General features: G+C 31.4%; 3 protein-coding genes across 3 annotated transcripts; 1 reads left to right on the top strand and 2 right to left on the bottom strand.

Moving 5' to 3' along the window:
• Nucleotides 1-444: 444 nt before the first annotated feature.
• HO133_000072 (uncharacterized protein) lies at nt 445-1,341 on the bottom strand (the record flags this gene model as incomplete). The annotated part of the gene is made up of 4 exons (XM_037291012.1): nt 445-933; nt 1,029-1,121; nt 1,178-1,283; nt 1,319-1,341. 4 exons carry the CDS (start codon nt 1,339-1,341, stop codon nt 445-447), a joined length of 711 nt encoding a protein of 236 aa, XP_037152447.1.
• Nucleotides 1,342-2,231: 890 nt separating this feature from the next.
• HO133_000071 (uncharacterized protein) lies at nt 2,232-4,052 on the bottom strand (the record flags this gene model as incomplete). Its single annotated transcript, XM_037291011.1, has 2 exons — nt 2,232-3,928; nt 3,977-4,052. 2 exons carry the CDS (start codon nt 4,050-4,052, stop codon nt 2,232-2,234), a joined length of 1,773 nt encoding a protein of 590 aa, XP_037152446.1.
• A 20,424-nt stretch (nt 4,053-24,476) lies between these two features.
• On the top strand, nt 24,477-24,837 carry HO133_000070 (uncharacterized protein; the record flags this gene model as incomplete). The annotated part of the gene is made up of 2 exons (XM_037291010.1): nt 24,477-24,601; nt 24,666-24,837. 2 exons carry the CDS (start codon nt 24,477-24,479, stop codon nt 24,835-24,837), a joined length of 297 nt encoding a protein of 98 aa, XP_037152445.1.
• Between the last annotated feature and the right edge of the window lie 285 nt (nt 24,838-25,122).

Raw genomic sequence — 25,122 nt, 5'->3', positions numbered from 1 at the left:
CGCTCATTAGGTCATTCATGCACTGGTCGGTTTCAAGGGATTCTAGAAACCAAGAGCAGGTCTCTCACTTTCTTTCCACACGAATGGATTAGCTAGTCAGACTGGGGCCTAGGATAGTACCTTACTCTTGCGATTATCTGAGCAGTCGTTGACCTTTCTCACTGAAACTCCCAATCTCTCATCTAAATGCCGCTTCAACCTGACAAATCAACAAAAGTAAAGAGGCTCTTGAACAGAAGCACAAGAGGCGACGGGCAAGCTTCTGCCCGATACCCCCGTTCTCGCCGCATGAATCGATGTCTATGAAGCTTGGCGACAGGCCTCTTCCAGCAACCGGTGGCTTCTATATGGTTCAGCTCTAATCACTACTCATCCTTCAGCACCGTTCAATTCAACATCTATCGACAACTACTGTCACCAGAGAATGATATGAGGTCTGTGGCTTTACAGGAGTGGTCCGATTGGATGTGTACATTGCCATCTCGGCAAAGCTGCATCCTGCTTCTCCCTAGCCTGGCTCCGATCTTTCACCTCAGCTACGTGTAGATCACCAGGTCTATTCGCCACCCAAGTTCTCCACGTTGGAACGCGGTCTTGCTCTTGCATCGCCAAGAGCTCGAGCAACCGACCACTGTGGTTGCGGATCGGGAGGTCGAATGATGTGTCTCGGGTGGTGCGGATCGGAAGCTCCGAGGACGTGGCGGGGGTCAAGGGAAGAGCCGCTTTGAGGATCAATGAGTGCTCTCTGCGCATGGAGTCGTGTTGCAGCTTGTCTTCGTTCGCGCATAGGAGTGGCTCGGGATCCGTGTAGACGTATGGGAGCGATCGTAGGGAGAGTTTTGGGCGCTCGACTTGGCCGGGTCGATCGTTCGAGGTAGTCGCTTGCTTTGTTTCTCCGAGAGTCTGGCCAGTTGACGCTCTAAAGGTGGCTGCCTGCTGTTTTCTCCACAATCAGTGGCCAGCCATGGTGGGTATCCTAAGGTTGGGGAGGCTGCATGCCTTTTTCTTGGCCTTCTGCCGCTTCTTACTTGCTGGCTCGCCACGTCATGCTTGCCACGTTGGATCACGGCCGAGTAGACGTCTAGCTTTACCGGGAGCGCGAGTTTTCCAAGGGGTTTTGGCTGCCGATATCTTACGGTCAGATGTAGGTAGTATCTTACGGTTAGAGCGCACGTACCCGTTCCTTCAATTCTAAAAATTTTGCGTATCGCTTTATGTCCTTCCGACACATCCTCTTCGTCTCCTTGATCCAGTCTGAATCTATTTCTATCATGAGCAGAAATCTGCGTAAGTGTTAGCTATCTTTTAGCAGTCAGACTCTATATCATTGTAAAGTACCATGGCTGCTGCTCGCCAAGCACTTTTCTTCTGACAATTTGAGGGCAATATTGGCTTCGACTCTTGTGCTGGTGCCTCTACCTCCTGGTCAAATTCAATGGCATTGTTGCCCTGTCGTGACACCTCGAGCCAGCTTTGACATTTTCCAGTCGCAGAGTTGTGGGGGATGTCGTCGGTGTTTGTGACGATAACGTGACCCTCTTCGTGAAAGTTGAGGAATGGTTTGTGGAGAGTGATGTGTTCAAGATGAATACGTGGAGGAATTTGGCGACTAAGTCGATGCAAGAGGGTGGTGAGGTTCAAATGGAGGTGGCGGTACCAGGTTAGGTAACTCGGGATGGCATGTATGGACAGAAGCGCAAGAGGTAAGAACATGTAGCCTACATGATGAGGATGGAGACGGGATGTAGACTTTGCTTTCTAACCATCCATATGGATATTTTGCCGTGTTGGTTCCCACTATTCAGTTGGCCGACCGATCGAATCTATAAGTTGCGCCATCTCCAAAGGTATACCAAGGCAAGAAAGTGAATTCTGACTTAGAACCATATGCTCAGACTCATTCCGAGTCCGACCCCTAATTCTTAATATACTGTTGTATTCCCTAATAGTGCGTCAAGGGGCCCTTATTCGTTGCCTTCGGCCTCTTTTTATATCTCTGTTCTTTACCCTGACACGGATCCGTTGGACCATGATACTTGAAGACGCAACTAAGGCATAACCCGGCATATTTGCACTTGATAGCGCCCGAGACAGCTTCTGTACGGCTCAGACGTCTTTCCGCGATGCCAGCAAGTTCGAGAACTTGTTTTCCAAGACCCTTTCAGTCTACGAAGAGGGAAGAAGTGGCGCGGCTCTGCTTGCACGCAATGCATCTTCAAGCATCATGATAATCATCCAAAATTTCTCCAATCCTTCCGCGCGTACCTCAGTGTGCTCTCGTCTGGCCTTGCGCCATGAGTTAATAAAAGCTGCACCATGGAGTCTCCACACCCAAATATTGCTGCTTCGATTGGATTCCTGTACTTATTTAGGTCCAATGTCCTATAGTAGTGGTTGCATGGATAGTACATTGTGTTTGAGGCCTTCCCAAAATTGGCATCTGCACCTTTGTCAAGCAAAAGCCGTGCAGCTTCTGCTTTTGATTCGGAGAGAGCAATCATGAGTGCAGTGCCATGTACTAGAGAAACAGCGTCGATAAACGCACCAAACTCGAGTAGCAGCTCTATGGCCGGGACCGCTCCCAGTGATGCTGCTTCCTGAATGAGGGTAACCTCACCGGGGAAGCAACTAGAGGTCTCGCGGTATTGTTGATTGACGTTCACATCTGCAGAAAGCAGAAGCCGCAAGATGGCTACATTCTTGGTCAACGCTACTCGAAGAGCAGACTTGGCCGATCCACGTTTTTCTGGGAGTTCTATATCGTTAACATCAGCCCCGTTCTCGACGAGGAGCTGTACGACATTGAATGAGTTGCTTTCAACACTGTTGCAAAGAGGACTTTCTCCACGAATGTCGTTTCTTATATAGTTGACGTTACCTCCTCTGGCTATGAGCTCAGCAATTAAAGGGCAAGGATCAAAATCATCGATTAGACGGCTAGCACTCCACAGCGCCTCATCTAGTGTTTCTAGGTCGAGGACGTGGAACAAAGCCTCACTCTTGAGAATCCTAAGCGCTTTAGAAACATCTCCTATATCCACAGCTTTGATGAGTCGTCGTCTCGGACGTGGTATTCTCGCTAAGAGGGTTGCAACACGGGAAGTGTTTGTTCTATCTCTTGGCGGCGTACGCGCAGAGGCGAAGATCCGGTCGGACGCCTTAGGGTTACGCTCGAGAACAATGGGTTTTGCGTTAAGAGCAGACCCCGACGACTGTGCCAAGGCGAGCGGTTGGTCTTCGCTGATACTTCCAAGAGACTCAGACTCAGCGCGCTCGATTTGTCGTCCCGTGTCTCGACGAACCTGCTCGAGGTTGCTCCAGGATTCTCTCTCGTCGCTGTAACTGCTCTCCTCATCAATACCGTGTTCGTTTTGTTCTTCGAACGCCCCTGTCTCTACTGCGCGGACGAACCAATCGAAGATGAAACCTCGATTCGCGTCGAATGCAGCCACGCTAATGCCAATATCTTCCAGCTCCTTGCGAATGGTCCGCCACACCACCCTGTCGTCGGCTGAGAGGCTGTCCGCAGTCTGGAGCGAGGCAACTGAGGCCTCCCTCTTTCCTTGACGAAACTCTTCTATGAACTTGTCGAGCTTGGTTTCAACACTGATCTGAGAGGTACTGATGAAGGCGGTCAACATGGTGATGTTCGAGGTAAGACGAGCTCGGATCTCGGCTATGTCTTCGTTGCCCCACTTCATTCGGTCCCATGTTTGCTTACTCTTGGTGCCCAGACTTTCATACTTATTAACAAGGGTCTGCAAGTCTGCAAGGACTGTGTCGCATCCGTCTTTGATCACCTTGAGCCTCTCCGCCCTCGCAGGCGGCAAGGCATGTGTGAAAAGTGTCTCCTCGCTCTCTTTCAGCACAGCGTGCAAGGACAAGACCTCTGTGCTGATGTTACCAAAGCTCCCGGGGGCCGCTTTACCTGCTCACTGTTTAGTCGGCTGGCGGCCTACAAAGGGTTCGGACCTACAATACTTATAGACACTCCATGCTACGGTACCTACAGCGACGAAGTCGCCGACTCCCACTCCGTATGGAACGGGCATGCTTCGTGTTGATTTTTTGAAAGCTAGCAAGGCGGGATAAGATGGGTTCAATCGTAGAGATAAGAATGGCCGCAGCCTCGGGCTTTAGTGTTGTTTCTGATTGGACGCAGCACCATGCACCCCCCGCACTGCGCAGCGCTTATATACGGGAGCAGCACCTGTATCATTTATGTCGCAAGACCGAGAACGAGGGCAGCATTGTGGCTTGGCTATTCTGGGCTTTCTTGCAAGCTGTCACACATGGCATGCATCCAAAACCGCTGCGCGCACAAGGGCATAGGAAAATAGCAGATAGATTCACTAGTCCTGATAAACTCCTACAATTTGTATCGGGTCGCTTGCTCGCGAAAGATTAGTCGTATGTACTACCTAGTACGAGCAGTATTGGTTCTGTTTCCAGATGTTAAGGGATAACGTCCATGATCGGATAACGAGAATGACTGGGCTTCGAGAATCTTAGCATACTAACATTAGCGCATAGAGATAATTGGTCAAATTTGGTAGGGCTACCACTAGTGTTCCCCATAATAAAGCTGCTGCTAGCCACCTTTCTCCGCTATTTCAGTCCATAAACCATGTGTAATGTAGTAAAACAATGATGTATTTATCCATGGAGTGGCCTTCAATAGGCCCATATGGTAGTCAATTGAGTCAATTGAGCCCCTCGGAGAACAAATCGCTTTATACAGAGAACGTCGCCCGAATACGACTGTTTTCCCCCCCAAATTGAACTTTATTGTTTTGCAGAAAGACCCTTGCTGACAAATCTATGCTATATGCGGTTAGACTACTAAATTTTGTATGCGCTTACCAAGATTCTCGAAGCCCAGTCATTCTCGTTATCCGATCATGGACGTTACAAGTACAGAGGTCTGCACCGAAAGTCCTGCACCCGCCAAGACTCTTGCGCTCAGACTTCGGATAACGCCCCACCTAAAGGGCTACCTGGACAATACGTCTGGAGTTCTTCGGAATCGCACCTAGCCCTAGCCAGGTTTCGGGGCTTAATGCCCCTATCAAGCCAAAAGAAGTACCTAAAGTCCCATCCATGCGCTGTGAGAAGATATTTCTAGGCTTCCCCTCTACAGGGCCGCTTTCCGAAAGTAGGGTTAGGGCTGCACTAGTGTGGGTGCAGGACTTTCGGTGCAGACCTCTGTACGCCGTACGAATTGCGGAAAGCTTGATGGGTAACTCATAGGGTAAAAAGGTGTCCTGCCAGCCGGCCTCTCACTGCAGGGTCTTCCACATTGATTTAGCGACTCCAATGGCTGTGAGGGTTATGCAAGGCTCTGCGCCCGGTTTTGGTGGGGGCTTGAAATAGGAAGCAGAAGGACCTAAAACAGCACCAAGTCGCCTCATCTTTGATAAAATCATTCAAAGAGCGTTTGGGACTTTATTTGACCTTTAGTCTCATAGTCTACAAGTACCACCATCGGTACATGTTTGTTGTTCAACTTACTCGTGCGTTCCAGAAGTGAGCTACTTAATAGAGCGAGGACACCAATAGATCAAGCGACATCCCACTAAGTAAAAAGATTCATTGGTGTCCTCGCTCTATCAGGTAGCTCACTTCTGGAACGCACGAACATGTCTTCTTAGCAGTAGGTTATGATGCAAGAGACCCGCCAGCCCAACTGATCAGTTGCCTGCCATGAGCTCCCAAAGACGAGGAATTGCTGATCGGCAGAACGAACGATGCCATTGTCAGGGAGGATCAACATTTGGAGCAATCACTGTCCTACTGCCTATGGACACTAGTCACTAAGCAGAGCATCATATCGTCCTAACATACACATCAAGCTGGACATGGCGTAAGGTAGCTCTGACTCTGCCAAAGGTCCCCATCACTTTTCAACTGAGACTTGAACCGAGAACGCTACATGGGCCGATTTCATTTTCTCTTCCAAGACATCACAGAGCTATAATTGAGTTGCTACTCTGATGTATGCTTGAAGAATAATGGAAGAATTCACTATCCACACCCCTGAGTTACACTAAGTGAAGAGAGAGAACAGATAGATGAGATCCAAAATGCAAGATTCATGGAAGAATTCACTACTTACACTCCTTGGATACAGAAAGTGAAGAGGATAGATGAATGGGATCCAAAATGCAATCTGGATGACGAGACCATCGAGCCATCGCGCACTCGGTCTCCCTAACTTCGTCCCGAATGCAATCGAGTATTGAGGGATAATGAGGAATCGGATTCGGACTGCGGCTCTATTTGTCCAGGTGAGGATTCGTCTCTTGGGCCTTTTCCAGACCACCAGTACAGTACTCAACTAGTATTTGCAGGTTTATAGGCGGGCACGTACATGGGATTTGACCGGTCTAGTAGTGATCGTTCAACCCAATCCCAACACTGGAAAACTCCCTGTAGGCAGTATCCTGAAACGCCAAGACTCAATTTCCTCTCGCTATTCCCCTTTGCGGTATTCTTGAGCTTAGCCGGAAAGTTGAGATGTCGGGATTGTGTACGCGCTAGATTGTTTCAGAGGTCGGATGCTTCAGCTGTGCGGAGACTGCAGAGAGATACGAGCTGAGGACAACCCTAATCCATCGGCTTTATCTCATCGACTGGCAGCGTGTAAAATTCAGGGGTTCTGCCCGAACATCAAAAAGTCCCTTCTTACAACCTATCGCAACTCAACAACGAGGACACCCACGAAAAAATTTATAGTTTCGCAATTGTTCTTCTCAAGCAGATATCAAACTTCGCAGCAGAATATTTTACTGTAAAGCTTATCATTAAAAAGTTAATGCGTAGCAAAGGTATGGCATTTTTGATGTTCTGCCAAGACATTTTACACGCAGCTTGCCAGACGATGGGATACCCAGGAAGGCAATTGTGGAGCTTGTCAAATGCAAGATCGATGACTAGCCAAATGCAGTGATATGTGTTTGTCATCGATTCAGCTATCTTGTGACTTTTGTGCTCGTTGCAGCCCTGCGGCGTGCATTGTGATGTGGATCCCGGCGAGATTCTTCGCAGTGAAGGATCCCGCTAGGGCTTGCTTATGCGGGCGCGGGACACTACTACTCGCAACAGTGGGACTGTGGGTTAGTGGGTCCATTATGAGTGTTAGCTGAGGTTTTTAAAGGGGACTTGGCTACCGGGCGAAGTCGTAGCGTAGCTAAGACTCTTAGCGTATGTAGGCTAGGCACAGAAGCTTAAGGGGGCGATGCCCCCGTTTTCCTTCTTACTTCTTGCTTCTATAAGAATTAGTCTTACTACGAGATCGATATATATAAATATATATATATCTATTACTAAATCTATATTGCTATATAACTCTAGATCTACTTATACTTAATTATATAAGTTTAATAATTCTAATTCTTCTATTCTTTAAGGAATAGTAATTCGAAATTAGTATAGTAGTCGCTACTCGATTATAATCGTAACGAAGTAAGAATAATAATAAATCTTTCGTATCTTGAACGATATTAGATGAAATGTAATCTCGAATTATAAATTTAATAAACCTCGATTATATAAGTAATAACGAAGTCGATTAACTAGAGGATTGTGATAGCGATATTATTAATTTTGATATTAATAAATAAATAGCGTAGCGTACTTATCGTTAAGATTTACTATTAAAAAGACGTCGTCTTATAGCTCTTAATAAAGAAATCGATATTTTTAAATATAGTAAGATATATAATAATTATATTTAAGCGATTCTAATACGTCGTTATCGTTATCGCGCGAAAGCAGCCTAGATTCTAATATAAAATTAAAACGTATCTTAAAAGAAACTTCGATTTATACATTAAGATATTCTCGTAATATTTATTCGAAAAAACTAAATCTATATTATAATAAATCTATATATAAATATTAAGAGTAAACTTATAACGCTAAGATAGCGTTTTATATTAACTCTCGAAATTTTAAAATCGAAAGAAATAAAATTCTTTAGATAATATAATTTCTTAGAAAGGATTTTAAGAAGTAATAGTATAATAAGAATAAACGAAATCTTACGGCCTTAGATAGCTAAAACTATTTTAAGAAATTCCTTTTTAATAAAATTAAGAATTCTATTAATAGATAACTCGATATTAATTAAGAGTATATAAATACGAGATAAAGGTCTAGTTAGACCGTGTATTAATTCGATATTTATCTTATTAGATTAAAGGCCTAATTATCGCTATATAATAAATAATAAAAAATTACTTAATTAATAATAAGACTTTATTTAAAGATTTAGAAGGCTATCGTTAATATAAATATCGTTTTAATAAATAGAAATAAGTTAATCTCGCTAATTGCCCGCTTGAAGAATATTAAGCGTAGAATAAATATATACTTCTCGTATAATTACTATATCGAAGAAGCTTTTAGTTTTTAAAACTATAAGAGAGATAAATTTTAGAAAAAATATAAAAGTCGATCTTATAAGGATAAGAAAGTGTATACTTTACGTAAATGAGATATATTTAGATCTTGTAATAAAAAGACTTAAGATAAGAAATATCTTAAGAAGGTTAAGTGCTATAATTATTATAAGAAAGGCTATTATATTAATAAGTATAAGATATCTAAATAAAATAATATTAATAGTATTTCTATCGACTTATTAATAAACTTAATATTTATATCGCTAAGATAGTAAAAAAAAATAAACTTTTATTAAAGACTTTATAACGACGAGGGTAAGTAAAGAAGTACTTATTATATCTAGCTTAATCTATAAGAATCAAATAATTATCGAAGATATAGAATTCAGTCTAATATTAATTAATATTTATTTTAATAACGAAATCGAGGTTAATATAATTAGCTAACGTTTTACCCTCGAGTATAACTTATAGAAATTCGATATATCGTTATTAAGTCTAAGATAAATAGATAGCAATTTAATATATTATTATAATATCTATTATATAATTTATAAATTATAGAATAGTTGAGAGCGTATAAAGAGATATAAATATATCTTCTATTCGATTACGAAGGAAGATAATCTTTCTCTTATTTTAAATATATCGACTTTATCTAATAAAGGTATTAAGCTTAATATCGCTATAAGAATCTAGTATTTCGATATTAATACGATATCGATAGATCTTCTTTTACTATAAGAATTTACTAATATATTAAAAGAGAAGAGTACTATTTATATCTTGATTGTTATTAACGTTATTAATATAATTATAATTAAGTTTTTAATTAGTATAGCGTAAATAAACGCGACTTATATAAATAATAATACCGCCGCGTTAAAACTATCTAAAGAGTTATAAAAATATAAAAATATATTCTTAATTTAGAAAGTAAATTAATTATTATCTTATAAGAGTTATAATTACGCTATTAAAATTATAATAAAGTTATTATTTAGCTCGCTATATAATCTATCTAATACTAAATTAGCGAAATTAAGATATTATCTAAACGATATCTTAGCGAAAAATTAAATTTAATATTTTATTAGCTTAGCTAAGGCTTTTATTCTCTTTATATTAAAGAAGAATAGAAGCTTATATTTATACGTTAATTATTAGAGTCTAAATAAGATAACGATAAAGAATTACTATTTCTTATTCTTAATTAGTAAGATATTAGATTATCTAAATAATATTAAGAGATTTATTAAGTTAAATCTAAAGAATATATATTATCGTATTCGAATTAAAAAAGATAATAAGTAAAAAACTACGTTTTATATATATTACGGCTATTTTAAATATCTAATTATATCTTTTAATCTAATTAATACCTCTATAATCTTTTAAGCTTATATTAATAAATCTTTAGCGAGATTAATTAATAAGTTTTATATAATCTATTTAGATAATATTCTTATCTATTTTAATTCGTAATTAAAATATTTAGATTATATTAAGTAGATACTTAAAAGACTTAGATGATTTAGCTTATATATAAGTCTAAAGAAATATAAATTCTTTACTACGAAGGTCGAATTCCTAGACTTTATTATATTTATTATTAATATTTCGATAAATAAATATAAGATAAAAACTATTCGAGATTAGTTAAAGTCTAAGATCTATTATAAAATATAAATTTTCTTAAAATTTATAAACTTCTATCGAAGATTTATTTATTATTATTTTTAGATTATTAAATCTCTAATAAAAGTATTAAAAGAGAATATTAAGAGTATTAAATTAGAATTTTTCGAATAATCTAATAATACTAAATATACATTTAGTTAGCTATAGAATATCTTTTTAAATACACTAATACTATAATACTTTAATTTTAAGCTTCTAATTCGAATTAAAATAAATACTTTAGAATTTATCTTAGCGAATATTTTAATTTAATTTTAAATAAATAATAAGTAGTAATATTTAGTAGCCTTTTATTTTAGAAAGATAATAGTAATAAAGCGAAATTATAAAACTTATAATTAGAAACTTCTCGCTATTATAACGACGTTTAAATATTAGTATTATTATCTAAAAGAAAGTCTATATCTTATAAAAGTATTAATAAATTATAATAATTTAAAATACTTTATAGAATTATTTAATCTAAATAGTCGTTAGATTAGATAGATAATAAAGTTATTAATATTTAACTTTATTATTATATATAAATCTAATAAGATAAATCTAGTTAATATATTATTTAGACGCTTTAATTATAAGAGTAAGAATAAGTCGTTAAATTAACTCTTATCTATATTATAATAGAAGTTATTAATAATAGAGAGTTTAATAAGTCTTATTTTTATTATAATAAGAATAATATATAGATAAGTTAAAAGCTATAAGAATATAAAGCGTATCTCTAGCGAAGAGTATTTATTTATATTATATAGTCTAGATATAAGTATATAGTATTTTTTAGATATTAATAAAATAAAAGAAGTAATCGCTTAAAGAGTAATATTTATAAGTTTAATAACTACGATAATATAAGAGATATACTTAGATATAGTATATTCTTTAAGACTTAGAGAATCTTAATTTAAAAATCTAGAGAGTTTAAGCGAGATATTTATTTATTATTATTATAATATAGCTAAAAAGTAGCTTAACTCTATTATTAAGACTATTAATTATAAATAGCTTATCTTACGCTTAGTTATCTAGATAGCGACGACTAACGAAACGATATATAATTCGAGTAGTAAATTTATATTTAAATTTATTAAGGCTCTTTAATATAAGAATATCTATATTTAATAGCGACGTAATGATATAATATAGAATAAGCGAAAGAAAAACGTCGGAGCTTAGATAATAAATAGCCAAAGACTATTAAAGTATAAAGATATATTATATATTTCTGAAGAGGCTTTTATTCGCGAAGAGTTATTAAGACTTTATTATAATAACCCCTTAGCGAAGTATTTTAAATTCGATAAAATAGTCGAATTATTAAATTAAAAATATTACTAAAGTAGTATAAAGGTAGATATAAAGTTATATATTAATATATATAACGTCTATTAGCGAGTAAAGGTGAAAAGATATCGCCTTTATAACGAGTTAAATACGCTTTCTTAATCTAGCGAATCTTAAAAAGAAATTATAATAAATTTTATTATCGATCTATCGTTAAATAAGTGTAATAAATATATTTACGATATAATACTTATTATAATAAATCGATATATTAAGATAATAAGATATCTTTTTATAATTAAAAAGATTAACGTAGTATAATTATTAAATCTATTTTATAAGAAAATTACTCTAAAATATAATTTATTAAATAGTATTATATCTAATCGTAATTTCGTCTTTACGAGTATATTTTAATTAAAAGTTTACTTTTAATAAAAAATAAAACGTAAGCTAAGTATCGTATTTTATCTTTAAACTAATAGTTAAATTAAGTAATAGAATTAGACGCTAAAGTATTACTTACGAGTTTATTATAACGAAAAATAGAATAATTAGATAAAACTCTTATTAATTATAGAATTTATTTATTAATAAAGCGAATATAAGATATTAGAATATAGTTTATTCTACGTAATATATAACTATAATCTAATCTTAAATCTAATTATTAAAAATAGCGATCTTAAGAGAGAAATATCGATATCGAAAGAATATATAAAGAAGATTTATATATTATACGAATCGCTAATAAATAAATAGCGTAGACTTATTAAATTATAAATAAAGATTTATAATAAGAAATATTAGTTTTAAGTATTTAAAAAAGAAGACTTAATAATATTATTAACGAAAAATCTTAAATAAAAGAGATCGAATAAGAAGCTTTTAGATAAGGCTATCGATTCGTTTATTATTCGAAATCATATTAAGATCTAGACGTATCGCTTAGCGTTATTACTTATCTATCAAATTTATAACGTCTTTTATATATCTCTCTTAGAGCTTTATAAGCGTAGAATTAGTAATAATAGTATATTTAAGTATATTATCTTAGAACTTATTAATAATATTAAAGAATAGAAAGTAGAAAAGATATTAAATAAGCGTAAGTAAAAAGATGAAATAAAATATCTAATTCGATAAATTAAATATTCTATCGAATATAACTAATAGATTATCGAAAAGAATATAAAATATATAAAGAAGTTATATATAGTTTTCTAGAAGTTAAACTTATATAAATATAAGCGAAGAGTATAATAAATATAGATATAAAAAAGAGTTTAAAGATTAACGATTTTAAAAATAGCTTAAAAAATTATAAGTAGTAAAATTTAATATACTCGAAGATATAGTAGTAATAAATATATATAAAAAAATATATATTCGAAGATATAATATAGCTATCGAAATTAAATTAAAAATTATATAAATCGAAGTTCTAATATAGATAGAATATAGTCGAGATTCTATAATTTAATTTAACTATACTATCGAAGTAGTAGTAGCCGCTATATCCTCTATCTTCTTATTCTTATTCTAATTCTCGAAAGAAGAAGCGAGAGAATTATATCTATTAAGCGATTTCCTAGACGAGCGAGGCGGAGGCGAGTTAATAAATATATAGATAATAAATCCGCGAGAGATAACGTCATTATTCGAGTCGCTATTATCGTCGCTATTAATAAACTTAATTAAGTTTATACTTAATAACGTAGAAAGGCTAAAAGATAAATAATTAAGAGAAAGTAAGTCGTTCTAGATATATAATTAATATATATATTATATTCGCGAAACGTATTATAAGAATATAGATAACTATTAAGAAACGTATAATATTATATATCTCGATTATTATATCTAGAATACTTTATAAAGTCTTTACTTAATTTAATTAAATCGTAATAAGATTAGACTTCTTATATCTCTTAAAGCGATTTAGCACGCGTTAATACTATATTAATATTATATTTATAATTATAATAATATTTTTTAACTATTAAAAAGTAATAAAGAAGAGCTTATTAGATTAAAGTCTATAAAACGTAATATATTAATAACGCGAATAAATACGTAATATAGCGTTTACGACGTCGATAACCTCGAGATAAATAAATATCTTTTAAGAATAAAATTAGCTAGCGTTTTATATTCGCTATAAATTCGAATATATAATATAACTATATTGAGATATAGTTATTACACTAATAGACGTAAACGTTATACTTCTTAAATATATTTTTATACTTATTAAAACGAGTATTATAGATCTCGAAGTTATATTTAAAATTATAACGAATATAACGATAATAAATATTCTTTTTAAGAGAAGATATAAGATTAGCGAAGCGTGTAGTAATTAACTATTAAGCGGGCTATAAACGCGTTAAAAATATCTCTATAATTTTAGCTATTATACTTATAAGAACGACGATTATTATATAATATATAAGAAGAGAGTAAAGAGACGATATTATTTATACGCTTTAAGTCGACGAAATAAATAATTAATATAATATCTAACGAAGTATTAATAAAAGAAAAACTTTAAATAAAATAAAGAAGTTATACTTAATAATATTCGTAAACTCTAATAACCGCGGACTTTAGATATTAATAAACGTATACTACGCGGTAATATAACGTATCTTAATAATAATAATAATAATTAGTTTTAATAATAATAAATAATAAGTTATTAATAATAGACTCTATATATATAACTACTCTACGATATTCTATAAAAGCGTAATAGAAGCGTATATATTACGTAGCTTTTATAATTTATAAATTAATATTATAATATTTAAGAGTAATATTTAATATTTTAAAAAGTTTTAGTGCTCGCAAATAGTAAGGTCATATATAAAATAACGTATATATAAGTAGATATGTAGATAGATGATTAAGTATATTTAATACTAGAATAGCTAAGATCTTTTTAGATATATAAATAGTTTAAAAAAGACTTTCTAGCGCTAGAAAACTTCTATATCTAAGCGACATACCTTGAAATAAAATAAGGCTATATATAGGTGTGGGTGGGTGGGAGAAAAATGATATGGCTCTAAAAGAGACGAAATTGAATAAAGAGTTATTGATAGATATAAAATAGGTGGCTATATAGCTCATACTGGATATCTATCTTTAATTTCTTATCGAGATATTAATAGGGGTATTAATAGATATTAATAGAGCTATAATATTATATAACTTATTAACTCTTAGTTCTACTATAGCGAATAACTAATTAAATAGCCATTAACGCTATAGCTTTATAATAGATCTATTAATCTATAGTCTTACTATTACGATTAGTGCTTATAAATAATAAGGCTATATATAAAATAATATATATATAAGTAGATATATAGATAGATAATTAAGTATATTTAATATTAAAATAGTTAAAATCTTTTTAAATATATAAATAGTTTAAAAAAGGCTCTTTAGCGCTAGAAAACTTCTAAATAACTTAAGACGTTATTTAAAGAGGGCGAAGATCTCGAGAAGAACTTTTAACGATATTTATTATAATAAGTAATAGAGATTAATAGCACTAGCGCGAATAGGCTAAAAGATATTAATATCGTAGTAAATAATAGATAAGGTTGAGTAAGTAACGAAAGAGTAGTAGAAATTGTTAACGTTATGTGCTAATATTATAATCCCTCTATAAAAGAACTAGCTTAAATAATAATTTTTAATACTAAGTTATAACCCCTCTGCGGAAGAATTGGCCTGAATAATAACTCTTAATAATAACCTTTAATACTAAGATATAGCTTCTCTACGAAAGAATTAATATAAATAATAATTCTTAATATTAAGTTGTAGTCTCTCTATAAAAGAATTAGCCTAAATAATAGCCCTTAACTAAGTTATAACCTCTCTATAGAAGAATTAATCTAAATAATAACTCTTAATAATAATTCTTAATATTAAGATATAGCCTCTCTATAAAAGAATTAATCTAAATAATAACCTTTAATATTAAGTTATAGCCCCTCTACGAAAAAATTAGCCTAAATTATAGTCTTCGATAAAGCTTTATATCTAATATAAGGCTTTAACGTATATATGTTATCGCTCGATAAAATAGTCTAAATAGCTGAAATAGATAAAATATCTCTCTAGCTACGATAGTTTAAATAGTCGGAGTAATAAGAATATTCTATAGCTGCGATAGTCTAAATAGCTAAGATAGATAAAAAATCTCTATGACTATAATAGTCGAGATATTCCTAAGGCTGCGATAGTCTAAATAGCTGGAATTGCTGAGACATCTTTATGGCTGCGATAGTCTAAATAGTTGAAATAACTGAGATATCTCTATGGCTGCGGTAGCTTAAATAGTTGAAATAATTAAAATATCTCTATAGCTGCGGTAATTTAAATAGCTAGAATTGTTAAGATCTTATAACTACGATAGTTTAATTAGTTAAAATTATTAAGATATCTTTATAGCTGCGATAGCCTAGAATAGTTAGAATATCTTTATAGCTATGATAGTCTAAATAGCTAGAATAGCTAAAATATCTTTATAGCCGCGATAGTCTAAGTAGCTAAAATAACTGGAATATCTCTATATCTACGATAGTTTAAGTAGTTAAAATAGCTAAAACATCTCTATAATTGCGATAGCCTGAATAGCTAAATTAGCTAAAATCTCTTTAAGACTACGATAGTCTAAATAGCTAAAATAATCGAGATATCTTTATAGCTACGATAATCTAAATAGTTAAAATAGTTAAGATATCTCTATAGCTGCGATAGATTAAGTAGCTAAGATAGTTAGAATATCTCTATAATTATAATAGTTCGAATAGCTAAAATAGTTGAGATATCTTTAAGGTTATAATAGTTTAAATAATTAAAGTAACTAAGATATCTCTATAGTTATAGTAGCTTAATTAATTAAAATAACTAAGATATCTCTATAGCTGCGATAGTCTAATTAGCTGAATTAGCTGAAATTCCCTCTGACTATAATAGCTTAACTAGTTAAAATAATTAAGATATCTCTATAACTACGATAGTCTAATTAATTAGAATTATTAAGATCTCTTTATAACTGCGATAGCTCGATTAGTTAAAATTTTAAGATATCTTTATAATTGTAATAGCTGAGATATTCTTATAATTGCGATAGTCTAAATAGCTAAAATAACTAAGATATCTTTATAGCTACGATAGCGTAAACGGCTAGAAAAGTTAAGATATCTTTAAGACTGCGATAGCCTAAATAGCTGAAATAACTAAGATATCTCTATATCTACGATATTTTAAATAGCTGATATAACTAGAATATCTCTATAGTTATAATAGCTCGAATAGCTAATATAGCTGGAATATCTTTATAGTTGTAATAGTTTGAATAGCTGGAATAATTAAAATATCCTCGTGGTTATAATAGCCCGAACAGCTGAAATAGCTAGAATATCTCTATAGTTACGATAGCCCGAATAGTTGAGATAATTGAAATATTTCTATAACTGCGATAGCTTAAGTAGCTAAATATGATTATGATAGTTTAAATAGCTAAAATAATTGGAATAATCTAAATAGCTAGAATAGCTAAAATATCTTTAAGGCTGCGGTAGTCTAAATAGCTGAAATAGCTGAGATATCTCCACGGCTGCAGTAGTTTAAATAGTTAATTAACTATAATAGTTATATAGCTATAATAGCTTAAATAGCTGATATAGCTGTAATAGCCTAAATAGCTGAAATATCCACATGGCTGTGATAGCCCAAATAGCTGAAATAGCTGAAATAGCCACATGGTTGCAATAGCTCAAATAGCTGACATGGCTGCAATAGCCCAACATAGCTGAAATAGCCACATAGCTGCAATAGCTTAAATAGCTGAAATAGCTGAAATATCCATATGGCTGCAATAGCCCACATAGCTATAATAGCTAAAATAGCTGAAATAGCTATATGGCTGCAATAGCTTAATAGCTCTTATAGCTATAATAGCTAATATAGCTGAAATAGCTATATGGCTATAATAGCTCAAATAGCTGAAATAGCTAATATAGCTGAAATAGCTGAAATAGCCGCATGGCTGTAATAGCTTAAATAGCTGAAATAGCTAAAATATCCACATGGCTGCAATAGCCCACATAGCTATAATAGCTGAAATAGCTGAAATAGCCACATGGCTATAATAGCTTAATAGCCCTCATAGCTGCAATAGCTGACATAGCTGAAATAGCTATATAGCTGCAATAGCTTAAATAGCTGAAATAGCTGATATAGCTGAAATAGCTATCTGGCTACAATAGCTTAAATAGCTGATATAGCCACATGACTGTAATAGTTTAAATAGCTGATATAGCTGAAATAGCTAAATAACTACAATAGCTGAAATAGCTGAAATAGCTATAATAATTAAAAACATCTATATGACTACAATAGTTTAAATAGCTGAAATATCTATATAGCTATATTAGCCTAAATAGCTAAAATAGCTATATAACTGCAATAGCTTAAATAGCTGAAATAGCTAAAATAGCGATATAGCTGCGATAGCCGAAATGACTAAAATAGCTGCAATAATTGAAAATATTTATATGACTATAATAGTCTAAATAGCTGAAGTAATTGAAATATTAATATAGCTGCGATAGCTAAGATAAATAGTTATAGGTGAAATAGCTGAAGTATATATTTAAATAATAGCTATATAATCGTATGATTATACGGCTATAAATGGCTGGAATAGCTCTAATAGCTGACATAGCTTTAATAGGTGAATAGCTATATAATATCTATATGACTGTAATAGCTTTAAATAGCTAATATGCTAAATAATTCTATATAGCTAATATAGCTGGAAATAGCTAAGTAGCTTTATAATTATATAGCTATAATAGAACTAAAATAGAGTTGAAATAGAGCTGAAATATTTATGTGATTATAGTGATTTTAAATAGCTAAAATAGCTAAATAGCTTTATAGCCGTATAGCTAAAATAGTCGAAAAATTCTTTCGTAATAACTAATAAAAGAATAATAATATAGCTCTAAAAGAGACGAAATTGAATGAAGAGCCATTGATAGATGTAAAATAGGTGGCTATATAGCTTATACTGAACATCTATCTCTAACCCCTTATCGGGATATTAATAGAGATATTAATAAGGGTATTAATAGGGCTATAATGTCATGTAATCTACTAACCTCTAGTTCTACTATAGCGAACGACTAATCAAATAGCCATTAACGCTATAATCTCATAATGAATCCACTAACCTATAGTCCTACTATTGCGAATAAATTATATTATATTAATATATAGCTAATCTAGAAAAAACTCTTTTTCTTATATTTTCTCTAGAATTTAAAGAATTTTAATAAGTCTTTCTAATACTTATAATTTAGATATAATATAGATTTAAGAATAAATTCTCGAAGAAAGAAGGTAATATTAGCTAAGATTTTTAAAGAAAACTCGGCTATTAAGCGAAGCCGTAGCGTAATTAAGACTCTTAGCGTATATAAGCTTAATATAAAAGCTTAAGAGAGTAATACCCTCATTTTTCTTCTTACTTCTATAAGAATTAGTCTTACTACGAGATCGATATATATAAATATATATATATCTACTACTAAATTTATATTGCTATATAACTCTAGATCTACTTATACTTAATTATATAAGTACGTTTAATAATGAGATTATAGCGTTAATAACTATTTAATCAGCCGTTCGCTGTTAATACTCTTATTAATACCCCTATTAATACTTCGATAAGAAGTTAGAAATAGATATTTAGTATAAGCTATATAGCCATCTATTTTACATCTATTAACGACTCTTTATTCGATTTCGTCTTCTTTAAAGTTATATTATTTTTTCTTCTTCTTTCGTAATTAAATCTATATAAATTATTTTTTATTTAATTATTATAAGTATTATTTAACTATTATAATTATACTCTATACTCTTATATACTTCGTAATAGCTCTTATCGCTATTATTAGATTTAAAAAAGCGATTAAATATATTATCCCCGTCTTTAAAATTATTAAAAAGACTTTTAACGTAGCTAATAAGGTTAATAAGACCTTTAAGACTAAAAAGGCTTTTAAGACTATTAAGATTAAAATATCTTCTCTTTATAAGAATATTCTTATACGTAATACGTTATTAAATATTATAAGCCCGAATTAGATAGATAAAACGCCTTTATTTATTATTAAAGTAAATCTTTAAAAATTAATAGCTTAACTATTTAAGATCTAAGAGAAGCGAAATAATCGCTATTTTTACGAGGGTAAAGTTTATAAATTACGCTATTACTATCATCGCTATAGTCGTAATTATCGTTATTATTATTCGAATATATCGAATTCAGATTTATCTAACTCTAAATCGAACTAAGAGAAAAGAAGAAAAGTCTTCTTTCGTTATATAAAAGATAAGAAGCTCTTTTTTAATATTATTAAAAGATTTCGAAGTATAAATATTAAATACTTTAAATAAATCTTCTTCGAGATCTTTAAGATTAAAAATTTCGCTAAATTAGCTTATATATATACTATCTTAACTAAGAAGAATAAGAATATTAATAGCTATAATTATATAATATATTACTTTTATATATACTCGATAGTCGTTAATCGCTTTATATATGTGAGTGTGAAGAAAGGCTTAAATAAGATTCTATATACGTATACTATTCGCTTACTACGACTATTTATCACCTATAGATTTAACTCTATTCTCGCTTACTACCTCGCCTTTATTATTATATATATTTAAAGTAATTAAAATAATCTTAAAATATAAAAAGCGAATAATTAGAGCTATAGAGATCTTTTTATATTTAAAGAGATTTATATAAATAATAATAAGTTAAATATCGATGCGTCTAATCTTAGTAAGCTTATTATTATTAAAGAAATTAAAATTTATAAGAATTTTAATAGAGATAGCTATTTTCGCGAGCGCTATATCTACTTATATATCTATATAATTTATTAATAAAATTATTTAATAGATAAATACTTTAAGGCTCTAAACTTAGCTATAAATAACTTTAATTATTTATTATTAAATAATTATATTATTAAAATAGAATAATTTCTAGAGTATTTATAGATACTTTAATCGCTATAGTATATATCTAAGAAATTCTTATACGCGCTATATAATCTACTAAACTCGAATTTACTTTATTAAAAATTATTAATAGTTAATAATTAATCTAAATAATTAAACGATTATCTAAATCTAATATTTACTAAAATCATTTCGACTATTCTTCGAAAGAGCGTTAAGATAGATTTTCGAGATTATATCCTAACTTATCGCAGTTAAAATTATTTATTAATATATTAAATACTTTAAATACTATCGGCGAATCTTTAAAAATAGCTTTAATAATATCGTCTAATCGAGGTTAATTCTTAAAATAAGTCTTATTATATCTATTCGTTACTCGATTTAATATTAAAATATAATAAAGATTAAAAACGAATTTATAATCTTTTATTTTTATACGATTATTTAATTAATAATAATATTTAGATAAAGTAGAGTATATTAGAATATATTATATATAATAATATAATAGTAATATTATTATAGAAAGATTTAAAAGTCTAATTCGTTAAAAGAAATCTTAAAGACGTCTTTAGATATATATTCGTCGCTATATCTAATTAATAACTATTTAATTTTAATTACGATAAACGCTATTAGAAAGAACGATATCTATTATTTAAATTATATATATTATTATTTCTATTTAATCTCTTTATAAAGACCCTTATTTAAATTTTAATCGCGATTCTTCTATAAAAAGTAATACTTTATTAGTTAGACGATTTCTTTATAATTCTTTTATTAAATAATAATATAATTATATACGCCTAGCAGTTCGACTAGCTATATAGCGAATTAGATCTTTAAATTAATTATATAAAGAATATTATAAATTTTATAGTCGAGTTTCTAGAAATCGAATTCGATAATATTTGTATATAGGCGAGACTCTTCTCGAATAAGCTAGTTAAGACGAGAATTATAATTAAAAACCTTTTAAAAAGAATAATTATCTTATATTAAAAGCTCGAGTTAGCGATTAGCTTTCTCTCTTTTACTATTAAAATTATAATTTTAAAAAGAGTATTCTTAAAACGACTTTTTAATACTCTTCGAAGATCTATAATAATTATATAAATTATAAGCGATATAAGAATAGACTTATTATAATAAAATATCTTTTTAAAGTATTAAAATAGCGTCGCCTTAATACGTTATATTAATAGTCGAGTTATATAATATATATAAATCGATATATCTAGAATATTCGATATAAGAGATTATATTCTAGACTATCTCGATTATATTTAATTAATTTAATTTAAAGACATTTTTAATATTAAAATAGCTATACGTTATCGTTTTAAAGATATATAATTTAAAGAAATAAAGGTTATTTATTACGCGATAAAGCTATAGCTATATTAATTATAAGAATCTCGCTTAATTCTCTACTACGATAATAACGCATATATTAATAAATTATATAAATCCTTTATATATAGATTAATTATAATCTTATTACGCGATATAGCTATATTAATAATTACTTATAATATTATAATAATATTTATTTAGATTTTCTTAAAGACTAATTAGCTAGTCGATAATCTATTATATTTTTAATATTAAAAAATTATTAATATATATCTATAGCTAAAAGATCTTATATCTTCGCTAAAATAGAATAAGATCTATTAGAATATTAATATAATTAGATTATACTATCTCGAGAGACTATATAACTTCTCTAATAAGAATTTATTATTAAAATTAGAAAGATATATATAACTTTAATAAGATTCTATATAATCTATTACGCACTTATAAAGATTTAATCTCTCTTTTTAATAACTATAAATACTCTTATAAACTAAATTATTAATCTAAATATTTATTATATTAAGTCGAAATCTATAAAGATATATCTTATTAATCTTAAATTAATCTATATAAATATAAGATTTAATAATCTCTTAATATTTTATTATTCTTAATTATAACGTATTATTATAGATAGTTAATATTTTCGTAATAAAGCTAATACGAAAGAAAGGCGTTTAATTATTAAGAATCTATTACTTTAAATTCTTTTTTATTTTAATAAATTAACTCATACTAAGGCGACTCTATATATCTTCTTTTATCTTACCTTCGCGATATTTCTACGCGTAGATAAATTTACTTATAATAAGCGAGATCTTTAATAAAAGAACTTCGGCGAATAATTTCTTATATATCGCTTAATAAGACTATTTAATAATTATCTAAAACTTATACTTTTAATATCTAAAATAAATTTATTTCGTTATAAAATTATACTTATAATTATATTAAGCGATAATATATACGTAATTAAAGTCTTATATTATCTCTTTAGATAGAAAGCTTTATTTAATATATCGCTATTTTAACTAAGAGGCTTTTTCTTTATTAGAAAAATCGTTATTAATAACCTTCGCGAGATATTAACGTTATTTAATATTAAGAATTATTATTTAGATTATTTCTTTTATAGAGAGATTATAATATTAATATATAACGTCGATCTTAGTAATAATAAGATTTAATTACTAAATTATTAAAAGTTAGATTTCTATCGCCTATATATTATTACTTACTTAATCTATATATTTAGAGTATTATTATAATATTAATATCTTCTAATCCATTCGCGCTAGTATTATTAATCTTTATTATTTACTATAATAAATATCGTTAAAAGTTCTTCTTAAGACCTTTACTCTCTTTAAATAACGTTTTAAGTTATTTAAAAGTTTTCTAGCGCTAAGAGATCTTTTTTTAAATTATTTATATATTTAAAAAGATTTTAATTATCTTAATATTAAATATACTTAATTATCTATTTATATATTTACTTATATATATATTATTTTTTATATAATCTTACTATTTACGAATACTAATCGTAATAATAAGAATTAAGATTATAAATTAGTAGATTCATTATAAGATTATAGCGTTAATAGCTATTTAATTAGTTATTCGCTATTAATACTCTTATTAATACCTCTATTAATATCTCGATAAGAAATTAAGAATAGATATCTAATATGAGCTATATAGCCATCTATTTTATATCTATTAATAGCTCTTTATTTAATTTTATCTTCTTTAAAGCTATATTATTTTTCTTTTACTTATCTATATCTATATATAATTTTATTTTACTCTAGAATATATCGCTTAGATATAAGAGTTTTCTAGCGCTAAAAAGCCTTTTTTTAAATTATTTATATATCTAAAAAGGTCTTAGCTATTCTAGTATTAGATATATCTAATTATCTATCTATATATCTACTTATATATACGTTATTTTATGTATAGCCTCACTATTTACGAGCACTACGTAGGGCACCATTCTGCGTTACCTTAAACCGACCGAATCCTCACAAGTGCAGTAGGATTTGACCAATGATATTTTTGTGCCTAGGAACCCTTGATCCCTACATCATAGGATTTTGATATCCTTCAGACCAAAGTCTCAGTATCTCGAGAGACAGATGATTACACATCAGGCTTTCAATGGCAGACGCAACCAGCCATAGTACTGAAATAAACGCGTGGTACCACTCAATTGGTTGCAAGGATTCCACTGTGATCCAAAGCCCGAGGCGATGACTCCTGCTCTAGAATGTGTGAGATCTTACGCACGATGCGTTGCAGCTGATACAGTGATCTTTCCTAACATCCTCTTGCACTTTTGAGGGGCCTCATTACGTCGGATTCACCCCTTTCTGATCCCTGCGAACAAGGCAAACACTCTCATGGACACTCGCCAGACGTGTCAATTCACTCTTTCTGGCCCTTATGGCCTGTGGTCCTGACCGATTCCTCCTCAATCCGTTCCATCTAGCCAAAGAAACCCACATCCTTGGGGTTTGCTAGAATATACCTCTCACAAAGTCCTGCACGAGACACCATCATTCACTCAAGACTTCGGACTTGTCCCACTGACAATTCTTGCAAACATGGGCAACTCGGGTAAAGACATCCCGTCAAGTAGACATGAGACTGGCCCGGCCGTATGACACTGCTGAACATGTCACAGGCCACGGCAAAGAGAAGAGCAAAGTAGCTAGGGGACCAGGGGACGACACTCAAGCAAGGGAGGGCCAGCATGAGACCGCTTCGTGAGTAACCTCAAAGTGCTTCCGTCCAACGTCATACAGGAGACGCTAACTTGGACCATGAAAGATTGAAGCAAGACTCGCCGACCAATCGCTCAGACTCTGGCACTAGAAAGAACAAGCACTACAATTCCGTCGAAATCTATGACAAGATGTCAAGGTGGTTGGAGGGAAACCCTCAGGAAGACCCGTGGAGTGCCGTTAGCTCCTTTTCGAGAGGTCACCCGGGGAACGGATAGCCCGCTCAGACAGCGTACAAGACAGGCCATTTCGGAAGGTCATGCACGGCAAGGGAAACAAGCAAGGGCAAATTCAACTTGCGTGGTTGACGTATGATTGTAACATGTTTGGCAAAAAAAAGGGGTATCATGTTTATCTCCAAATATTGATGTTCTCTTCTTAACACCGAATCACAAGGTCCCGCCTGATCGAGCTGCAATCAGTCGTAAGAATTCTCGCATCAAGTCCCAAGTCAATGGCGTTACCTGTACGAGAGAGCCCGGGGCGGTACCGTGGGACGGCCT

The sequence above is a fragment of the Letharia lupina genome (genome assembly GCF_014066315.1).
Source record: "Letharia lupina isolate WasteWater1 chromosome Unknown contig_10, whole genome shotgun sequence".
Lineage (NCBI taxonomy): Eukaryota > Fungi > Ascomycota > Lecanoromycetes > Lecanorales > Parmeliaceae > Letharia > Letharia lupina.
The sequence above is the reverse complement of the archived record's forward strand: the minus strand, read 5'-3'. Positions and strand labels throughout refer to the sequence as shown.